At 52.4% G+C, this 18566-nt stretch overlaps 1 protein-coding gene across 2 annotated transcripts in view; it reads left to right on the top strand.

Annotated features, from left to right (window-relative positions):
* The window catches only part of PCDH19 (protocadherin 19), a 59642-nt gene that overhangs the window by 15776 nt on the left and 25300 nt on the right, over positions 1 to 18566 (top strand). Inside the window, exons 3-4 of one of the 2 annotated variants that reach the window (XM_075763100.1) lie at positions 12264 to 12322; positions 15334 to 15506. In XM_075763100.1, coding sequence (XP_075619215.1) covers positions 12264 to 12322; positions 15334 to 15506 — 232 coding nt within the window. The remainder of the gene's footprint in view (positions 1 to 12263; positions 12323 to 15333; positions 15507 to 18566) is intronic. The other variant, XM_075763101.1, reaches the window with a different exon arrangement.

The following is an 18566-nucleotide window of genomic DNA, read 5'->3' as shown; positions in this document are numbered from 1 at the left end:
TCCATCTTCCCCCAGATCAAAGTCGTCCGCATCAGAGTTTATTTTGGCACGTGAAGAGGACGCGAGCCCGTGTTCCCCCCTCAAGGGCTCTGCTGGCTCTTTAGGCTTAACGAGATGAAATCTCTGCAGAGCTGGGAGATGCTCGGGGAACAGATTTGTTGAGAAAGAAGGTGTCATTTCTACATCCTCGCTTTTCACACTGTAATGACGTTTTAAGCGTTCATCTGGCCTTGCTGCCTCCAGTCTGAAGCCATAACCTGCCATGTGTGACAGGGCAATTGCTCGCCCCGGTAATGATTACAGCGGAGCCCGGCGTTGCTCCCTTGTTTGCTCGGCGCGTGGCAGCTCGAGGCATGTGCGTGGTGCTCTCTTAAAGTCAATCAATAAGAATAATTGCAAGTTCAGGTGGGGGCGAGGGAGGAGAGTGCTGTAGCAGACAAATATTTGTAGATTAAGACCCTGCTTACATGCAGATGCCTCCTGTGATAGGTAACAAGGGACGGACAATAAGGACCATATGTGGTATTTAATCAGAATTTATTCTAAATGGGGTGATTTCATAGATTTCCGTGGAGCTGACAGCTGTCCTCTGTATTAAACGTGAGCGTGCTGCCTTCGTCCGTGCCCCGCTGCCCTGTCTGCCCCGGGGTTTTGCAGGATTTTGTGGTGTTGGCGGTGGGGCGTTGCGGTCCCGTCCCCCCTTGCCTCCGCGTCTCACGGATCAGTTTTCACCTACAAACCTCAGCAAAGGAAAAGTGGTATTTGATGGGCCTAGATTTCATGTTGTGAAGGTGACTGAAAGCACAGCCACATCAGGAGCGCAGGAAGGCGCTGCGGGAGGTGACCCTTTCTTCTCCCGCCCGCAGCAGCCTCAGGAGCAGCGATGCTGGGCTGAGCGACGCCTGCTGCCGCCCGCGGACGGGACGGACGGGGTTCGGGTGCTTCTCGTAGGGGGGCTGCATCCCTGTGGCAGTGTCCCAGCGCTGCCCGCACTTGCAGCCTGGCAGGGGGGGTCGGCTCCGCGCTGCCCGTGCAGCCTGCTGCCCACAGGACGGCTGGCACCCGTGGGATCTGCTGCTGCCGCGGCTGATCGTGGGGAGACCCAGACCGCAGGCTGGAGGGTTTCTTCCTGCAGAGATGGAGGCAGAGAGGGCTGGAGCTGCCCACCCCTGGCTTGTGTCGTCTTTGGTGACCTGACCCCCTTTTTGTTCCTGAAACCTAATAATGGGGAAGTACCCCAAAACCAGAGAGGTCACCCGCAGTTATCTGTTATTGACAGGGAGGGAAATGAGGTCGTGAGGTGAGATACCAACGCATGGCAGGTCAGGCTTGGAAGCTTTTTGGTGTCTACCAGTGCCTTCATTAGAAGTAGAGTACCGTCTCCCAGCTTGTGGTGGCTGGACGGACGGATGGACGGACACCCTGGGTGTTGAGGAGGCAGGTCATTGGCTGTCCCAGCTTAACCCAACTTCTCCTTGGTTATTTCTCCTCCGAAGTTAATGACTTCTCCCTCTCAGCCCGCCGCGCTGTCCGCAGCCAGAGGCTCCCATCTAATCGCATCTTGCCACGTTGGAAACGTGGTGGCTGCGTCCGTTTGCTGGATGCTGTGTGACTCATGTAATCACCATGCGAAATGCATCATTCATAAACTGTTTAGCGCGACCTTTTGTACAGTATCACTAATTATTATTATCACAGAAGCCCAGTAAACTAGACTAGTAATTATCAGGGATTTATTTGAATGGACAGCTAAGCTATTCTTGGCAAGTTAGTCAAAGCAGTTGTCATGACAGCCACACAAATGTGTCTTATGAATTGGGTTAATTAGGGTAATTAATAACTGTTGTTTTGCCCTTTTTAACAAGGTATTGCCTAGACACTACAAAAAAATAGCAATTGTACCTAACAGAAATAGTCTTCTTCTAGCAGGAACCTTCCAATCACAAAATCAAAGCAGTAAATACCCATTGGGTTGTCGTTTCACAAGGCAATGTGTCATCCTTCTCCTTGCGCAAAAGCAGAGAGTCAAAGGGTCTGTTGTAATTTTTCTGCTGAGCTTCCCCTGCTGTGTAGTGCTACCTTGAGATTGGTCATCATCATTATTGATATTATTATTATTAATTTTAATGCCGTGCTGCTCCGAGCTGTAGTTGCAGAGGGGTCTCTGCCGTGCCCGGCTCCGTGCGGGTGGCGGGGGCAGCCCCAAGGCGCTCCCGTCGGTTGGAGCAGGCTCTGCAAGTGGCAGGACTCAAAGCCAATGCTAAAATCGTGCCCATAAATTATTGTTGATTTGCTGGTGCATCATCACCATCCTCGTCAGGATGGCTGGTGCCAAGCCGAGTCCTTGCTTGGGCAGAGCATCTGCTTCTTTCATAAGAAGGGTTTTGCTGAATAAATGGTTTTGATTTTGTCGTGGTTGTTGCTGATAGTGAGTAATGGTGGCTACTAATGCTCTCAATAACCAAGTAGCACTAAAGACCCTCAAAAGGAATGAAAAAACCCAGGGTTCCTGCACCCAGCAGCCTGCGCTGGTGGCGGTCCCTGTCCCACGCCGGTGGGCTGGGTGCTTGCCGGCACAGAGCCCCATCTCCCCGAGGACTGCAAGATTTGGTGCTGATTATTAAAAATGGCCCAAGATTACAGATGCAACTGAGGAATATTATGTAAGTTTTGTAGAAAAATGACCTGAATAGATGAGTGAAGGCTCTGGCTGGTTCTCCAGCTGCACCGAGGCCTGTCTATTTATATCACCTTGGGGCTTTCGAAGCCCTCTTTTAACTAAAGCTTATCAAATAACACACGTCTTTTAAAAAGAAAAGAATAAAAAAAAATTAAGAAGGAAAGGTGGGGAAGAAAACCCTCAAGAAAAACACCTCTATGGAGAAAGTAGGGTTTTAATGAAGAAATATTTTACACCATTCTCCTACAACCTTAGGGCTAATAGCCTGGAACTGGTACTTTGGCTCCTTAAAAAGCCCAACAAGACAAGCCAATTACGGCCTCTGAAACATTTTTATTTTTAGTTCCTTGTAATAGCAATTCATCCTCGGCTATGGTACATTAACTGGAAGGAACAAGAAGTAGTAAGGTTTTGGCATCTTTGTAATAACCAAGGGGCTGTGTTTACCAGGCTGTTAATAACGCGGGGTGGCTGTCGGGCAAGGGGAGCGAGCAGCCTGGGGATGGAGGGGGGCATCCAGCTAGCACCGGAGCAGAGATCCCCTCACCTGGCGAGTGCTTTGTTGGCGTTTATTTCCCTGCAGTTTATTTTGAGAGAAAACAGGCTCCTGTTGGGCTAAATTCCTCAGTTTCCTGGTGCCCCCGAGCTGGCAGTGAGGCTCCGGGGGAGGAAGGGCTGTTCGGAGGGTGCTGGTGTGTCCCTGAGGATGCTGGGGCCAGTGTGGCATCTCTGGGGACAGCAGGCTTCGAGGGGACCTGGGCTGAGCTGAGCCGAGCTGGTCTGAGCTGGACTGAGCTGGGCTGAGCTGGGCTGAGCTGAGCCGGGCTGGGCTGAGCTGAGTCAGGCTGGGCTGAGCTGGACTGAGCTGGGCTGAGCTGAGCTGGGCTGAGTCAGGCTGGGCTGAGCTGAGTCAGGCTGGGCTGAGCTGGGCTGAGCTGAGCCAAGCCAGGCTTCACATCCCACCCGGGCCATGTGGTGCCATGGCCACCGAGGATGGCGATGGCAGCAAGGCCAGTCCCGCTCAGGTTTGGAGTTGGCCTCAGGGTTGTAGGGTAATTTTGTGGGCCGCACAGCTATGTTTTCCTGCCCAAGTAGGGGGAAAAAAAAATTGGGGGAAAGTGGTTTTGATAAATAATTTTGTTGTGAGCAAAATCCCCTTGAGGCTCAGAGCGGGAGCTGCTGAGGCTGTGCTGATTGCAAGCCTTCCCATGCAATTACAGATAAACAATGTAAATGATAACACGATGAGCACACGGGGCAGTGTTCCCTCCGTTTTATTACCCGCCATTGCTGGGGAATTTTAGCTGAAGCCAGGCAGGAGCTGCTGGCGCGGAGGTTTCACTGCCAGCGCCGGATGTGCACGGCCCTGTGCCGGGGACACACATGGGGCAGGATCGGGCCTCCGGTGAAGCCGTAGGATGAAGATGTCTGTGGGGTGTGTAGGTGATGTGGGAATGCTTGCTGCTTGCCCAAAAATCAGAAGCAATGGGACTTGCACTGAGACACGTGGCAGGGATGGGGTCCCTGTGTGCCCATCCGGCCCTCTCTGGCTGCTCCCGGGGTGGCCGCCTGCCGCGGCACAGGTCTCGGCACCCCCTTGCCAAATTTCTCCCCGCTAAGCCATGAAGCGGGGAAATCCTGTGGCTGCTGCCGCGGGCCCCCTCGCCCACCGCCCTGGGGTGCCTGAGGGGTGCCCCGTCTCCTCCGGGATGCAGAAGCAGAGGGAGGTGCCCTCGTGGCGGCCTGCACCAACTGAGCCTGGCTGCCGGTTGCGGTGCTCAGCCCCGTTTTGGCGTGTCCCCGCGTCCCCTGCCCGCCCTGGGGCTTGTGCACGCTCAGGGGTGCAGTCGGTGGGACGGCTGCCCAGGCATCCCGTCACTCCGATGTGCCAAGCTGGTGGCGGCATCTCACGCCTTCGCTGTTTTTAGCTCAGCTGCAATGATTTTTGGTTTTTCTTTTTATTTTTTTTCTTCTTTTTTTTTTCTTCTTTTTTTTTCTTCTTTTTTTTTTTCAGTGACAAATCTGTGATTTCTTCTGTTCCCTACAAAACGCATCAGTCTGACCTGCCGCTCCAGAAGGTGAATGACAAGGAAGGAGTTTTATTTAGCGCTAGCGATGGGAACATTTGAAAAAAAGTTCCTCCGTTATATTTGTTTTCATTCCTAATGGCAGGAGGCAGGGAAAGGACAGTTCTGAAAGGTTTTTTAACAAATCTGTAAGTCATGCCCCATTACCCTGGGGCTGCTGATTAGATCCAGATTGTTTCTCGCACTACTTAGGGAGGGGTGTAGTCCGCGCTGGAAGCTGCATGCATGGATCCATTACACATCTGAAAGTCCCAGGCATAGGTGATGGGAAAAAACCCTTTTATTAGGTTTATTGGCTATTACATCACCGCAGGGATTTTTCCTCGGCATATCGAGGCAGCTTCCCGGGGCCGGCTCAGCCCCGTGCCATCGGTGGGCACACAGGAGAGAGGCATTGCCCTCGCTGCCCCAAAATCCCTCCTGTCCCGGCCCTGGGGGGGGACATTGGGCAGCTGCTGGGGCATCAGCAGCTCCCTGGCCGCTCACGGTCCAGCCAAGGCATCTGTACACTCTTGCCTAGACAGCACGCCCCCTCTTTTGGGCCAGTATTTTGCTTTTTGATCGATTTTGGGGGAGTGGTGCCAAGGGGGTGCCTGCCTCAGCTGTGCTGCTGGAGGGATCCCTGTGCCACAGCCACCAAAGGGCTTTTGGGTTATAGGTGCCATCCGAATGTAAGGCAGGTTTTTTATTACTGCATTTTTGCTCTTCATAACCATACTGTAGATTTCTGATATGTTGACAAATTCAACTGGGTGACACTATTTGTGGCTTTCAGGAGTGTAATTATGGCTTCATTGTGTGTTGCTGCTCTCGGGATTCAATCTGGGTTTCTAATCCTATACCCTTTTTCAAAATCACATCACAGCAGCTCCTTTCCTCCTGCCTCTGATCCATTTTCAGTCAAAAAATGAGAAAGCCTGTATTTATTTGGGGAGGGGACAGGAGTTCAGTGTGGATTAGTGAGCATGCCTGCGCTGCAATACAATCTGGTTTGATACTTCTGCTCATTCTGATGAGCGGGTGATGCTGAAGGATGAACTCTCCCAATGATTTCTCTGTGATGCTTTTTATTTCATCAAGAGAAAATGGAGGCTGGACTCAGTTCCTTCGGTGCTTAATAATGTCCATCGGAACCAAATGCCCTTTATTTAAGCTGCAGTAATAATTAGAGGGTCGGTGGTGTTAAGCAGCCATGGAGTCTGGCTCTGAGGAATGTTCATTGTGCCTCATTAAATTTGGAATTAGTGCTTAAAAGGTCAGAAATAAATATTCTGTTTATATTTCAGGGATAGTAAATCTAAATGGATGCTGTGTTTGCACATCCTCGTCTCTGCTCGTTCCTGCTGAACTGAGCGAGGCACCGCTCCATTTGGTTTAGGCAGCAATCAGAGTGTCTGCAAAAAAGCCCAACCCCAAAACCAACCCTGGTTTCATTGATCAAGGGCAGGAAAATGATCTGCTGTATTACATCTAATTATAAAACATCAATATCAGATGCTAAATGCACTTACTTTTTCAGAGACACTATGTTGCTAGTTTACAGTTTGCAATCTCCTGTATTATAGGCTTTAGCAGTAAGCTGGGGTAGAGGGAGATGGTGCAAAGGGAGATGCCAGAGGTCAGATCCTTTTAACCTTTATTGAACTTCTCCAGGTGACTGGCTCTTAAATGCTCCTTAATAAGAGCCAAATTGCTTCACATTTTCCTTTTGCCTTGCCTGGGGCTGTTGACACAGCAGAGGTGCATCCCATCCCTCCGCCTCCCCTGCCTTGTGCTCCAGTGCCAGTGGAGTGGGGCTGGAGCTGCTGCTGGGGACCGGTGCCCAGCCAGGCCCTGTCCAAAGGCTCGGAGACCCCCGCACGGCTCGGCTGTTAGAGGAGAGGCTGGTGGGCTGCTTGGGGTGGCGCAGGCATCGCTCACCCCACCGTGTCCATCAGCGTTTGCTGGCTTTCCCCCGAGGTGGGAGCACCGGTAGCTGTTCGGGCAGGGTTTGCACGGGGGGGTTTAACCCAACGCCTTGGGCTGATGCTGCTCGCATCTCTGATGCCCGCCATGCCGGGAGGTGCCGATTCTGGAGAGCGAGGAACGGGGAAATACGGGTCTGTCTCCTGCTACATCTTCCCAGGCTGTGGCCGTGGTGCTCAGGACCCTCACGTGGCCGCAGATGTTGGAGATGCCGTCAGTGCCTGAACGGAGCTGGTGGCGAGTGTGGGGAAGGGGGAGCAGAGCTCCTCAAATGGTTCAGGCACCGCGGTGCTTGTCCAAGCTGGTCTCCAGCCACCAGTCCTGGCCTCTGACCGATGCTCCGAGGCAGCGGTGTCCTCATCAGCAGCCGGTAGCACAGGGGCTAATTATGTGGCATCACACACAATGGGGAAAAATCTCTCCTGACGTCGTTTGTGATCCGCTCCCAGCCCGGAGCTGGATGTGATGAGTCTCCTGCCGGTGTGCACAGAGAGACCGACCGCCTTGCTGGGCGTGAGGGCATCAGGACGAGCCCGGCTGGTCCTCTCGGGGCCACAGGGATAGATTCTGGTGTTCGATGGGGTTCTGTACCGCACCTGCTCCCGATGGGAAGGAGTCTCAGACCACTTACTTATTTCCCACGAGGTAAATAAGCAGCTTACTAAATGATAATGACTTTCCGTCATCGCTGATGCGTACTTCATTTGATCTGGTCCCTACTTTGAAATTTTTCCTGTTTCCCAAGTGCAGCTGGAGTGCTTTTATTTAATTTGCATGAATTCTATATCACCCACAATATAGTTCAAACCATAAGAATTAAGTGCTGGCGAGATCTCCTAACAGGCAGCAACAGTTTTATTGCAGATGCTGGAGCCTGAGATTGAGTGGCCCACGGAGAACAAGACCGAGGAGACAGGAGGACCGGGAGAAGCGGTCTTAGAAGCCCTGCCTTTCCCACTGGGGAGGCCCTATGGATTTTTGGGAACCATTTGCCATTTCTGTGGTCCCCGACGATGCCTGCAGCACAGAGGGAAGGTCAGGAGACCAGTGCTCCTGGTGAAGACACGCAGCTTGATGCAGAGGATGAGGAGCTGTTGCATGTTTTGGGAGGATTTTCTGAAACCCAAAAGGAGAGATGCACATTGCAGCCTTGGAGAAAGGTCCGCTTTGTTTTTTAATAATAAAGGGTGACATGAAAGCTTTATTAACAAGGCACATAGGGGAAAAAAAAAAAGGCTCAAGGGATAACCCTGAAAAAGTGGTGCTAAATGTGTCATTTTTATGAAGCTGATTTTGTGAAGGGTCCCTACATGCTTTGGCAGGAGGTTGCAGCAGGTTTACAATAATTTGTAGAAAGATAGAAATGTTTTCACCCTGAAGTGAGAAGAAGGGCAAAAAAACCCGCGTTGAGATGCTTTAGAGCCGTCCTCTGAGGCAGAGGTTCGCGGAGGGACAGATACCTGTCACTTCGGGTCGGGAGAGATGGGTCCAGCTTCCAACAACCGTGGACTTTGCTGGGGGGCTGATGTGCGGACCGAGGAGCTAAACCCCTCATCAAGAGCCCGGCTCCAGACACAGCGGGGAAAGCTGGATTTTCGCCTCCGTGGAGTTTGGTTTGAAAAAAAACCCCACATTTAAAATAGCTGAAAAGAAGGAAGAGTGAGAAAGAGCCAGATCCTGGGCATCCGCCCCGAGGTGGGCAGGCTGGCAGGAACACGGCTGCGCTGATCCCAGCCTCCCGGCACGAACCGGGACACGTCCCCCCCACCCTGGGGACCGACCCCAGCCAGCATCCTCTGTTTTTCCATCAGTCCACAGCGGTGGTCGTGCCCGGAGTCACTGCAGCCCGCTGACCTTTCTGCTGGCATTAATTCCCCTTAAACCGCCATCGGATCCTCTGGGGTTTATTTCTGTTTCTAAGGCAGAGAGTGAGCAGTCGTTAGAGCAGCGCCCTGTTGCTAACCGGCCGTTTGCTAACGGGGAAGTCACCCTTCCCCCTCCAGCCCCCCCCGCCTCCCCCGATGTCTAGGTCAAGAAGAGTTGTACTGACGTTTGTACATCTTTTTTTTTTTTTTTTTTTAATTTAATGGAATTGGCAGTCCTCAACCAAAAGCAACTGCTGGGGAAAAAAAAAAAAAAAAAGCTCAAAATTTCCCTGCTGATTGCTCGATTCTGAGTGTTTCTGTTGTTATATTTATATTTGTGTTGCTACGGCAGCAGTTAAATAAAAGCATTTTTCAAATTAGGCACTGGTAAGCTGTGCGCCGAGCCAGGGCTTTCTCTTTGATGGCATTGACACCAACACGCCTGCATCTGGAAAGCAAATCCCGAGCCCGGAGGACAGCAGGGTTTCTCTCCTCCAAGAGAAAAGCAGGCTGAGATCGCGGACTTTATGCTAGGTGTTATTTGGTGCTTTCCGATGCCTTGAACATATTGTTTATTCATAGCACAGAGGCTGAGGGTCTGATCCTGACAAGCGTGAGCATCCTCTATTCACATCACAATGAGCAGGAGATAAGAATTGGCAGCGCTGTTTGGGAGATCCTTGCCCTGCCTGGCTCTGGCCATGGAAAGGAGAGGCTGGGCTCGAGACTGGGCTCCCCTTTGATTTCTACAGGAGCGATGCTGATCAGTGGGAAAGTAAGGGTTTGTTTGCTGCTGCCAAAATAATGAAGAAGATGAGGGCTGGCCTCTTGATGATGCACTTTACGAAGAGCACACTTTCATCGGCGCCAGTCAGCCTTACCTTTTTCCCTCTTTTTCGTGCTTCGACTTTGTTCTTTGGGCCTCATTAAGAGAGGGAGCAGATCCTTTCCCAATTAAAATGTTGACATGCCGGAGACGTTCTCCTTCCCCGTCGTTTTGCCTCTGTTTGTAAGTGATTGCACTTTGCAGGATGAACTAGAATTAAATCAAGTGAACTTCGATTGAATAATGCAGGCTATAAAGCAGCCCTTCTTCATGAAAAATCTCATTTCTTTTTTATTTTTCTGTTTTGATCCCCTAGCCTGCATGGAGATAACCTTGATGGATAATCCCACGGCTGAGGAAAGGTCTCATAAACTGCGGGCTGCCTCGTGCACCGGTGGGACGGTGCCGGTGCAGGCAGTGGAGGCAGCTCTCGCTGAGAGTGCAAACCCCCAGCCCAGGGAAGCACATTTCCCATCCTTGTGGCCATGTCACTCCTTGTCTTGTCCAAAATCTGGAAGTAATTAGCGTTAGTCGTGCCGCTTTCAGTGGCGCGGGGGGATTTGAAGCCTGGGAACGGATGCTGTGACCGACCCCGCGGGAACCTGCTCGCTTGCGTGTGGACTCGGGAGTTGTGTCTTCATTAGCTGAGATGTGCACACGTAGGGATGAAGCTGACGGAGGTAGTGGTGGGTGCAGGGGGTCTCACGCTGCTGCTGGGCACGGCGGCAGGGCTGGGGACACAGGGACGGAGCCAGCTGAGGCTCCAGGCTTGTTGGAGCCATTCCCGCATCCGCCAGTGCAGGGTGATGGAGAGGTCTCCCCGCCGGGCAGGAATTGTTCCAAAACTGGCTCCGATCCCTCCCGCCCTCCATCGCTTGGCTGCCCTCAGAGCCCGTGTGCAGGGCTGGGACCTCCCGCCCGCCCCGTGGGGCTGCTGGAGGGGGACACGCCGTGGGGTGGCATCCCTCCCCCTGGGATGGCAGCGTCAGGATTGATGGATAAACACAGGATCGGGCATTTTCTGCAGCATTTAAAGTCTTTGGCATCGCATATTTTAAAAATACCTGCGTCTGTTTGCTCCCGAGCTCTAACCATCAAAGTCGTCCTGCAGGACTGAGGATGCAGGAACTGCAGGGACCAGTAGTTTGTGCAGTAAATCTCCTGCGTGACTCTCCAGCAGTAATTACTATCTGAAAGTAATAACCGAGCTGTGCCGAGTGCTAGGCCAACTCCCCCGGCTCGCAGCTCCTTGCATGTTTCTCTCTGGGAGGCTCCTGTTTGGTAAATTAGATATTGTGCTGTATTTCAGAAAAGGTCACACTTAACCAGCGCTGCCTTTGCTTTATTATCTTGGCAGAGCGGTGTAACCTCTGCCGGGGTACGATTGGATTTCACATTCGGCTCTGCTGCAGCAGCCCCGCTCCCTGCATCCTGCCGTTGTGATTACGTTAGCAGCAGACTCTGCTTTCCTTTATTTATTGAGACATTAAAGATGCATGCATTTATTTTTACCATGTTCATAATTGCCATAAAAACAGGCCATAGTATCCCAGAGCGGCTCTTTGGGAAGGAGAGAGGCCGCGGGGCCGGGGCAAGGAGGAGCCGTGGCAGCAGGGAGGCAGGACAGGGCTGCTGGGGCAGGTGGCTGTCCCCGCTCCTCTCCTGGGGGGACACTGCTGTCAGCCCAGAGGAAGGGGAGCAGAGCAGAGTCTGGCTCTTCTGCTGCCCTGGGTGCCTGGCGGGGGCAAGGAGCATCCCCCGGGCCGGGGGGTGATGCTGGTGGGGAGCCCGGGTGGGATCCCTGCAGGTCTGGGGGGGCTTTGGGTGGGCAGATGGATGGACTGGCATGCCTGACTCATACAAAGAGACCTGCATCTTCATGGGTCCCTGAAGCCCAGGAAAGACCCTGGCCAGGCCCTGCAGATCCCACGTGGTTTCCAGTGGGTCTCACCATGCAGTTCCCACCACGTACCATGGTGCATCTCCCACCGCATCCTACCGTGCAGCTCCCACACATCCCACTGTGCAACAGCCACCACATCCCACCCCACGGCTCCCACCATGTACCTCTGTGCATCTCCTACCACATCCCACCCCATGGCACCCACCATGGTGTCCTGGCTGGTAACACCGTGCTTTCTTCTACACCTTCTGGTTGCTTTTTTCATTCCTTACCTGCTGTGAGCACCGGAAACCTGGGGTTTTGTAATCTGAGGTTAAAAGACGGTCTTTCAAGTGCAGAGCAAGTTAGTGGGTTTTGCTTGCAAATGACAAATCCACTGACTTCCCCCCTCTCCGCTTTCACTCCCCTCCAACTTTTAAGCATATCACCCATTGTTTGCTTTTTTATTAATAACAGAGCCCACCGTCTCTGCAAATGAAATGATGTAAAACAAAGAAAAGTGCCCACATTAAATTCTCTGGCAGGGGATTACCTTGCTGGCATTTACATATCTATGCAATAAATATTTTAACATGTTAATTATACACTAATAAGAAAAATACCTTTTGAACTTTCAGTCAAATTGACACACACAGAACTGAGTCCATCAGGGAATTAAAAGCAATTAGTTTTGTAACAGAGCATAGTCACATTGTTTCTTCTCTGCAAATTGTTCTGTGGTCACCAGCCAGCCTTTTTTTTTTTTGGTGAAAGCTGGTGGAAAGACCGACAGGGACCCGCATTTTCCACACCCAGCTCCATCCCGCTCGCTGGGGTCCATCCCATGCAGGGATGCTCCTTCCCTCCGCGGGGTGGTCCTGGCTCTGCAAACCTGGCTCTTCCCAGTCCTGGTGAAATCAGACTAGTAACCATCTCCCTTTTCTTTTCCTCCTTCCAGACTGAAAACTACTCCTTCGATTCCAACTACGTGAACAGCAGAGCTCATTTAATAAAAAGGTACGTAGGCTCGCTTGAAAGCACTTGGGTTTGCCCAGCCAAATCCTCATTATTTAATGTTCTTCCGTACTGTGTTATATACTACTTGCTTTTTTAAATATGCAAAACGTTTCAAGAGTAATCATTTGATTTTAAAAACAGTATTTACTTCCTATTAAGTCCCATTGCTCTTGGTTTGCAATAAAGGCAAGTCATTTTTTCTTCTCTTTGGCTCCTTCGCACTGGGAAGTTGCAGTGAGTGAGGTGGAGTGCTGTTACCCTGACAACTTTCAAATTCATAGAGTTTATTCTATTTGAATGCACAGGAATAAAATGATAGATTTGGATGGTGAGATCTCCCTACCATGTGAGGCAGGGGAAAGGGGAAAAAAAAAAAATCTCGTTTGGGGGTAGGTAATTGGGTTGGATACACGCTCACTGTTTTAGTTCGAGTACGAGGCAAAACAGCACTTTGCTAGGCTTTTTTCTTCCACGGGTAAGAAGGAAATCATCAGTTCCCTTGCAACCTGGCAATTACCCTTGGGGGAATTTAACCCTTTGGATAAAGTACTGGTATCCTCAGAGCTCAGCAGCGGCCAAGAAATGTCTGGGGGAGGTTAACGCCGGGGTTACCCAGTTGAACCCCACTGGATTGTGTTAAACTAGAGGTGAGCATCCCCGGTGGGGCAGGCGGCCAGGCTTGCCTCTGCCTCCCCGCTGTTCCTGAGGCAGGGAAAGGCACTGACACAGCACAATCGATACTCATCAGGAGGCCGCCGCGTAGGGCTGGAGGGCTGTCTCCCCGCGCAGGATGCGGGCGCCGGAGGTGGCCGGCAGCTCTTTGCCCACCTCCCCTCTTCTCCCCAGGGACCGGCCGAGGTGTGCGGCCGGTGAGCCGGGGCTGCCCGGTGGGCTTGTGCCCAGGGGCCACGCGGAAGCCATTGTGGCAGCAGGGGTGTAACGGAGAGCAGGAGCCGTCCCTGAACTGTTGAGATCTGATCTGAGCAGTAAAAAAATCCAATTATCTGCCTGGCTGAGATCCCATTTGTTTACATCTTAAAAATAAAAGGAGTAAGGGAGCTGCAAGCGCATTGTTTAAGCAGCTCAGGTTCAGCTAGCGAAGGACAGGTATATTTGCCTGCGTGGTTCATGATGTTTAACGATACTAATGCGATTGCGAGAGAGATGGCTTGCCGGCGCCACGCCGGTCCTCGCTGGAGAGTGCAAGCATCCTGAAAAAACCCCAAATCTATTAATCTTTCCTCGTTCACACCTAAGATAAAGGCAAGCAGCGCTCCTGCCTGCCGCAGCAGGGCTTACTCCCAGGCTGTATTGTTTGGGAAATGCTGCTGCTGCCGATTCCCCGAGACCTGCCCATCCTTTAGAGAAGTGTCAGCCGCGGAAACATGTCGTGTGGCTGCTGCATTACGGTCTGGTTCACTGCGGGGAAGATAAATGCGATGTAGCACGGTTTGCCTGCGTATTACGAACAGCAGCTCCGTGTAGGACAGCGTTTCCCCTCGCTTTCTACCTTTGTCTTGTATCTTAAGTACAACGGGTGCTGGGAACGTTGTGCAGACATCTAAGAACAAAAAATATTTTCTGTAACATACTGTGGCATCATTTTCATCCTTTGCCTTTATGAAGATGTTGTAGCTCTTCTATTTTTGGTGAGTGAATCTCCTCAAATCCAGCACTTTAATTAATCTATTTGTACTTTTCCTGTGTTGTCTGCCTGCCTCTTGCTCATCTGCACGCACACAAATGAATTGTAGATTTGTAGTGCTTTCTTAACTTAAAATTCTTTGATGTCACCTGGAATCAAAGTCAGTGGCTTCAACAGGGACATCTTTATTTAAAAGGTAATGTTTGAAGGTTTACCGATTTATATGTATTTCAAGCTCCCCCCTTGCGTGCTTTTGCAAAGCATCAGATGGTAGGTGGTCTGCTTGGTTTCCGTGGAGACGCAAAAGGGCTTTTCAAAGTAATGAAAATCTCCAGCTCTTTGGGGCTTTGAAGCACAGGCCGCTTCTTCCACCGGCGTTTCACAGCAAATCAGCCAGCGAGAAAGTTTGGGGCCGTGGGTGCAGGCAGTACCCCCCGATGGGTGCACATTTCCCGTGCCAAGGCTGGCTGTGGAAGGAGGCGCAGGGTGGGTGCCCCAGGGACGTCCCGATGGCCGTGCCACCCCGGGCCAGGGGCATCTCGAGATGTCCGCGGGGCTCGCTGCAGCCGGGTGGCATGGGCCATCACCCCTCGCAGGGCAGCAGGGAGCAGCAGAAGGGTCCCCAGCGCAGCCAGAAACGAAAGTCTTCCATCCCCCCAGGCTCCGAGGCTCCCGGCAGAGAGCTCGCTGGCCAGAGCGGGGTGCCCTGGGGTGATGGAGCAGCTCAGCCCTCGGGCCCCCCCAGCAGTGGCTGTGCTTGCAGGGGATGTCAGGGCGCTCCACTGCGTATCGCGTCTCCTGAAAGCTGTGCGAACGTGGGCCCAGAATCAATGGGTTATTTTAAAAAATAAGAATGGCATCATCACAGTGAAAAGAAATACGTGTTTCTAGGAAGACTTGTTTTCAAACTTCAAGCGGTTAGGATTTGGCCTATAACCTAAAAAATTAGGGTTTAGATCCTGTCAAACTTCAATATGATGTAATACGACTTGAGGGAGGCCAGTTATAGAAACAGCTCATTTAATGTATATATTTTATTCTCCAATTTTATTCCCCAGTCGTACTTCAGGCTCGTGCTGTACCCATGGGCAGAAGCAGTCTGCGAGGCGGTGCGGGCTGGATGCTGTATTTTGGGGTGCAGAGGTGCTGAGCAGGGGGTGCCCCCCGAGCCCCCTTCCCCAGCTCTCCGTGGCAGGGGAGCAGTCCTGGCCCTGCCGCTGGGTGCTGGGGGTGCCAGGGGACCTCCCCGTCCCTGCGGGGTGTGATGCTGAGCCGTGGCAGCCTTGCCACCACCACGGGTCTCGCTGAAGCGCCCGGGGGGGGCCACCTTGTCCCACCCAGTGAGTCACGGCTGTGTCTCCCCCAGCAGCTCCACGTTCAAGGACTTGGAGGGGAACAGTCTGAAGGACAGCGGCCACGAGGAGAGCGACCAGACGGACAGCGAGCACGATGTGCAGCGGGGCCTCTACTGCGACACGGCCGTCAACGACGTGCTGAACACCAGCGTCCCCTCCATGGGGTCCCAGGGCCCTGAGCAAGGTGAGCCACCGCTGTGCACCCTGGGGGGCTGCCCAGCACCCCCCGGACCCCATGTGCCCCATCCGGTGGCTCCGGTGCTGCCTCAGTGGGTGTGCAGTAAGGATGCTTAGCGCTTGCTGGGGATAACTGTACATCGTCAGAGTGCTGGGTAGATATAAATTAATCTTCACGCCACGCCTGTCAGGTAAGCAAGCAGTTAGGATTATCCTCTATTTCACAGCAGAAAACCCAAGGCGCTGAGCATCCGCCTGACAGCGAGCGAGCGGCGCAGTCGGGATTAGGGCTGGAATTACCAGCTCCGTGCCCGGGGCTGGTCCCTGCCGGCGTTCCTCTCCGGAGCGCAGACGGTGCACCCTTCCCCGCGCGCTCCGCTCGCCGACGCCAGAGCTTGCGCGCAGGCGTTGTCCAGGCAACTTTTCCAAAAGGTCAGCGGAGCGTGTAGGCAATTAGTCAGGCATCCCACGAGGGATCAGCTCAGGCCAGTGGGCGAGGGTTTTGTGTCTTTTCCCCTGAACAGGCAGCGGGTTTCAGCTCTTTCGCATCCCCACGTGTAGGGATGAAGTCCTACTCTGAAACCAGACCGGTATTAGCTAGAGGAAAGAAGTCAGAGGAGTTCAGCCGAGCCCAAGCCGTCGTTTGTACTTGGGCATGAATGTTGCTTTTAATGTCTGACGGATGCAAACATCCTATGCAAACATCCTGTCTTTTTCAATTAAGAAGCCTGAATGCGGCTTGGTGCTCGGGCGCAGGGGAGCCTCGGGGCGCTTGGCTATATCTTGAGATAAGCTGTAGCTGAGGCTCAACTGGAAGCCCCACTGCTAAAAGACTTAAGGATATGAAAACAAAATGCTGTGATTATGAACTGGTCTTCAGCTGTTTAATTCAATTCATGGTAAACATCATTAAAAGCCTTTGTTTTGCTGTCATAAAAGAGTCAAACGGGGGAGAGAGAGTTCTTGCCATCTGCGCCGCCGAATGTGGTTTTTTTTTTCTGGAGAGAAGCTGATCACTGTATTAATTCTCGATAGAGTCTGTTAAATGGCCGTAGTTAACCCTGTAAGACTCCGCGAGGAGGGGAACGTGGAGGTCACCTACCCATTCCACGCTGCCAGCCACGCTAATTGGAGAGGGATGGCATCCACAGCGATAATGTATTTCCAGACAACCCTACTGTGGCCAAAGATGAAAAAAATTAAACATTTATATAACTGTACAGTGGCAGTTTAATTCTCCGCGGACCAGCACCGTGTCAGAGAATGCAGGCTGATAGCCATCATTTATTATTCTTCTATTACAAAGAAATGCTTTTTCATTTTGATCAGGAGAGGGTTTCCTAAGATGCGTCTGCAGTAAGGGATGACTGTAGAGGCAAAAATGTTCATAATTGATTCCCGTCCTGTTGAATGGTCTGAGCAAGATCTGTTAATTTTTTGTCACATTTCTTCGGCAAAAAAAACAATCTCAGTGGACTGCAGATAGGGTTTTACAGAGATTACATTTCTGATAAGTCTGCGTGCTGGCTCTGTTGTGCACCAGATAACAATGCAAATAAGTTAAAGAGGATGAGTTGGAGGCGTTGCTCGTTGGAGGATCAGGTGGAAATAAATATGGTCCAATCCACTGTAACATGAACTCCTCATTGCACGTAAAATACCCCCCAAAAGTCAGTATTCTAGAAGGCGACTTCCAAAGGCAACCTGGGACTCTGGCTCCCGCTCCCGTGATGGCCAGAGGGTTGGTGCTCTTGGCTTTGGGGTTTTTTTGGGAGGAAGCTGGCACGCCAGCGCTGCGTTGCCATCCGGCTGGACCTGCAGGCAGGCGGCTGTGCCGGGGGGGCAGCTCTCCTGTCCTGCGGGACCCTCACTGCCTTGTGCCCGGGAGCAGGGGGGACTCGCCTGCGAGGTTATTGGGGTGTTCGTGGAGCAATGAGAGGAGCGGCGCAGGCGGGGAGGTTAGCAGTTACTGTCACAGAAGCTGAAAAAAGGTTAAAGAGAATATTTTCTGAGCTGATTTGTCGAGCAGGGACTGCGCAGAATAATCAGGAAAATCAAGATGCTGAGATGATGGTGGTAGCAGCGGTTCCTGCATGATTAAAGTGATCATTTTGGCATGGTAATTTTTAACCGATTTTGGGTCTGAGTGGTGGTGTGGGAGGAAACACAACAAGTTCAGTGCCAAGGACGTGCAGGACCAGTGGGCTGACCACTGCCCCGAGCACACGGTCTGTGGCCGTAGCACAGCCTGGCAGCTCACGTCCCCACGCTTCACCTTCGCTCGCCATCCCTGCCTGAACGACATCTCGCATAATCCCAGAGAGGTGCGTCCAGAGAGTCGCCGGGGTTTGATCATCGATGTTAATGATCCTGCCTGGCAGCCTGGCGAGGTGTCCCCATGGCCAGGCTCTGTTGGGCTTGGACCTGGGCTTGTAACACCATGAGTCCTACATGAGCGATCAGCTCTCAGACTTCATCCGGATAATTGGGGAGTCTTTATCTGCTTGGTGGGTAATCCTGGATCTGCCGAGGCAAGACGCTGGTTGGCAGAAATCCTTGCGGCTCGGGGGTAGAGGACGATCCCTCCGTGGTGGCACCGGGGGTTAGCGTGGACCTGTCTGGCCAGCCTTCACCTAGTGGGATGCTGGGTGTCCTGCAGAGAGAGACAGGCATGGGGTAGGCATGGATGAGTCGTTTAGTGTTCTTAAACCAGTATGCGAGCCCAGCACTGGTGGTGGGTATGTGGCTATGGAATCCCCAAGGACCTGCTGCAGATGCTCAGGTGGCCCTGGGGCCCTCCACCCCGCCCCGGGTTGGAGGGGGCTTCACTGCCCTGGTGCCACTCTTGGGTGGGAGTGACACCAGCTGCCAGTCCTGCTGGCAGGAGCCCTTGCTCTTCCTTTGGAAATGACCTAGATTTCCAGAAAAATGGCAAACCGTAGCATGAAGGGTGTTGAATTTTCGTGGGCAGCAGCAGGTCATCAGAAATACGGCCTGGAGCTCAGCCACGTCGCTTATTTTGGGAGTAGGACTTCTGCCCAGTCCCTCTTTACCTCAGGATCTTAAT

This window comes from Balearica regulorum, chromosome 11, assembly GCF_011004875.1.
Source record: "Balearica regulorum gibbericeps isolate bBalReg1 chromosome 11, bBalReg1.pri, whole genome shotgun sequence".
Classification (NCBI taxonomy): Eukaryota; Metazoa; Chordata; class Aves; order Gruiformes; family Gruidae; genus Balearica; species Balearica regulorum.
This window is presented reverse-complemented; position numbering and strand designations above follow the sequence as displayed.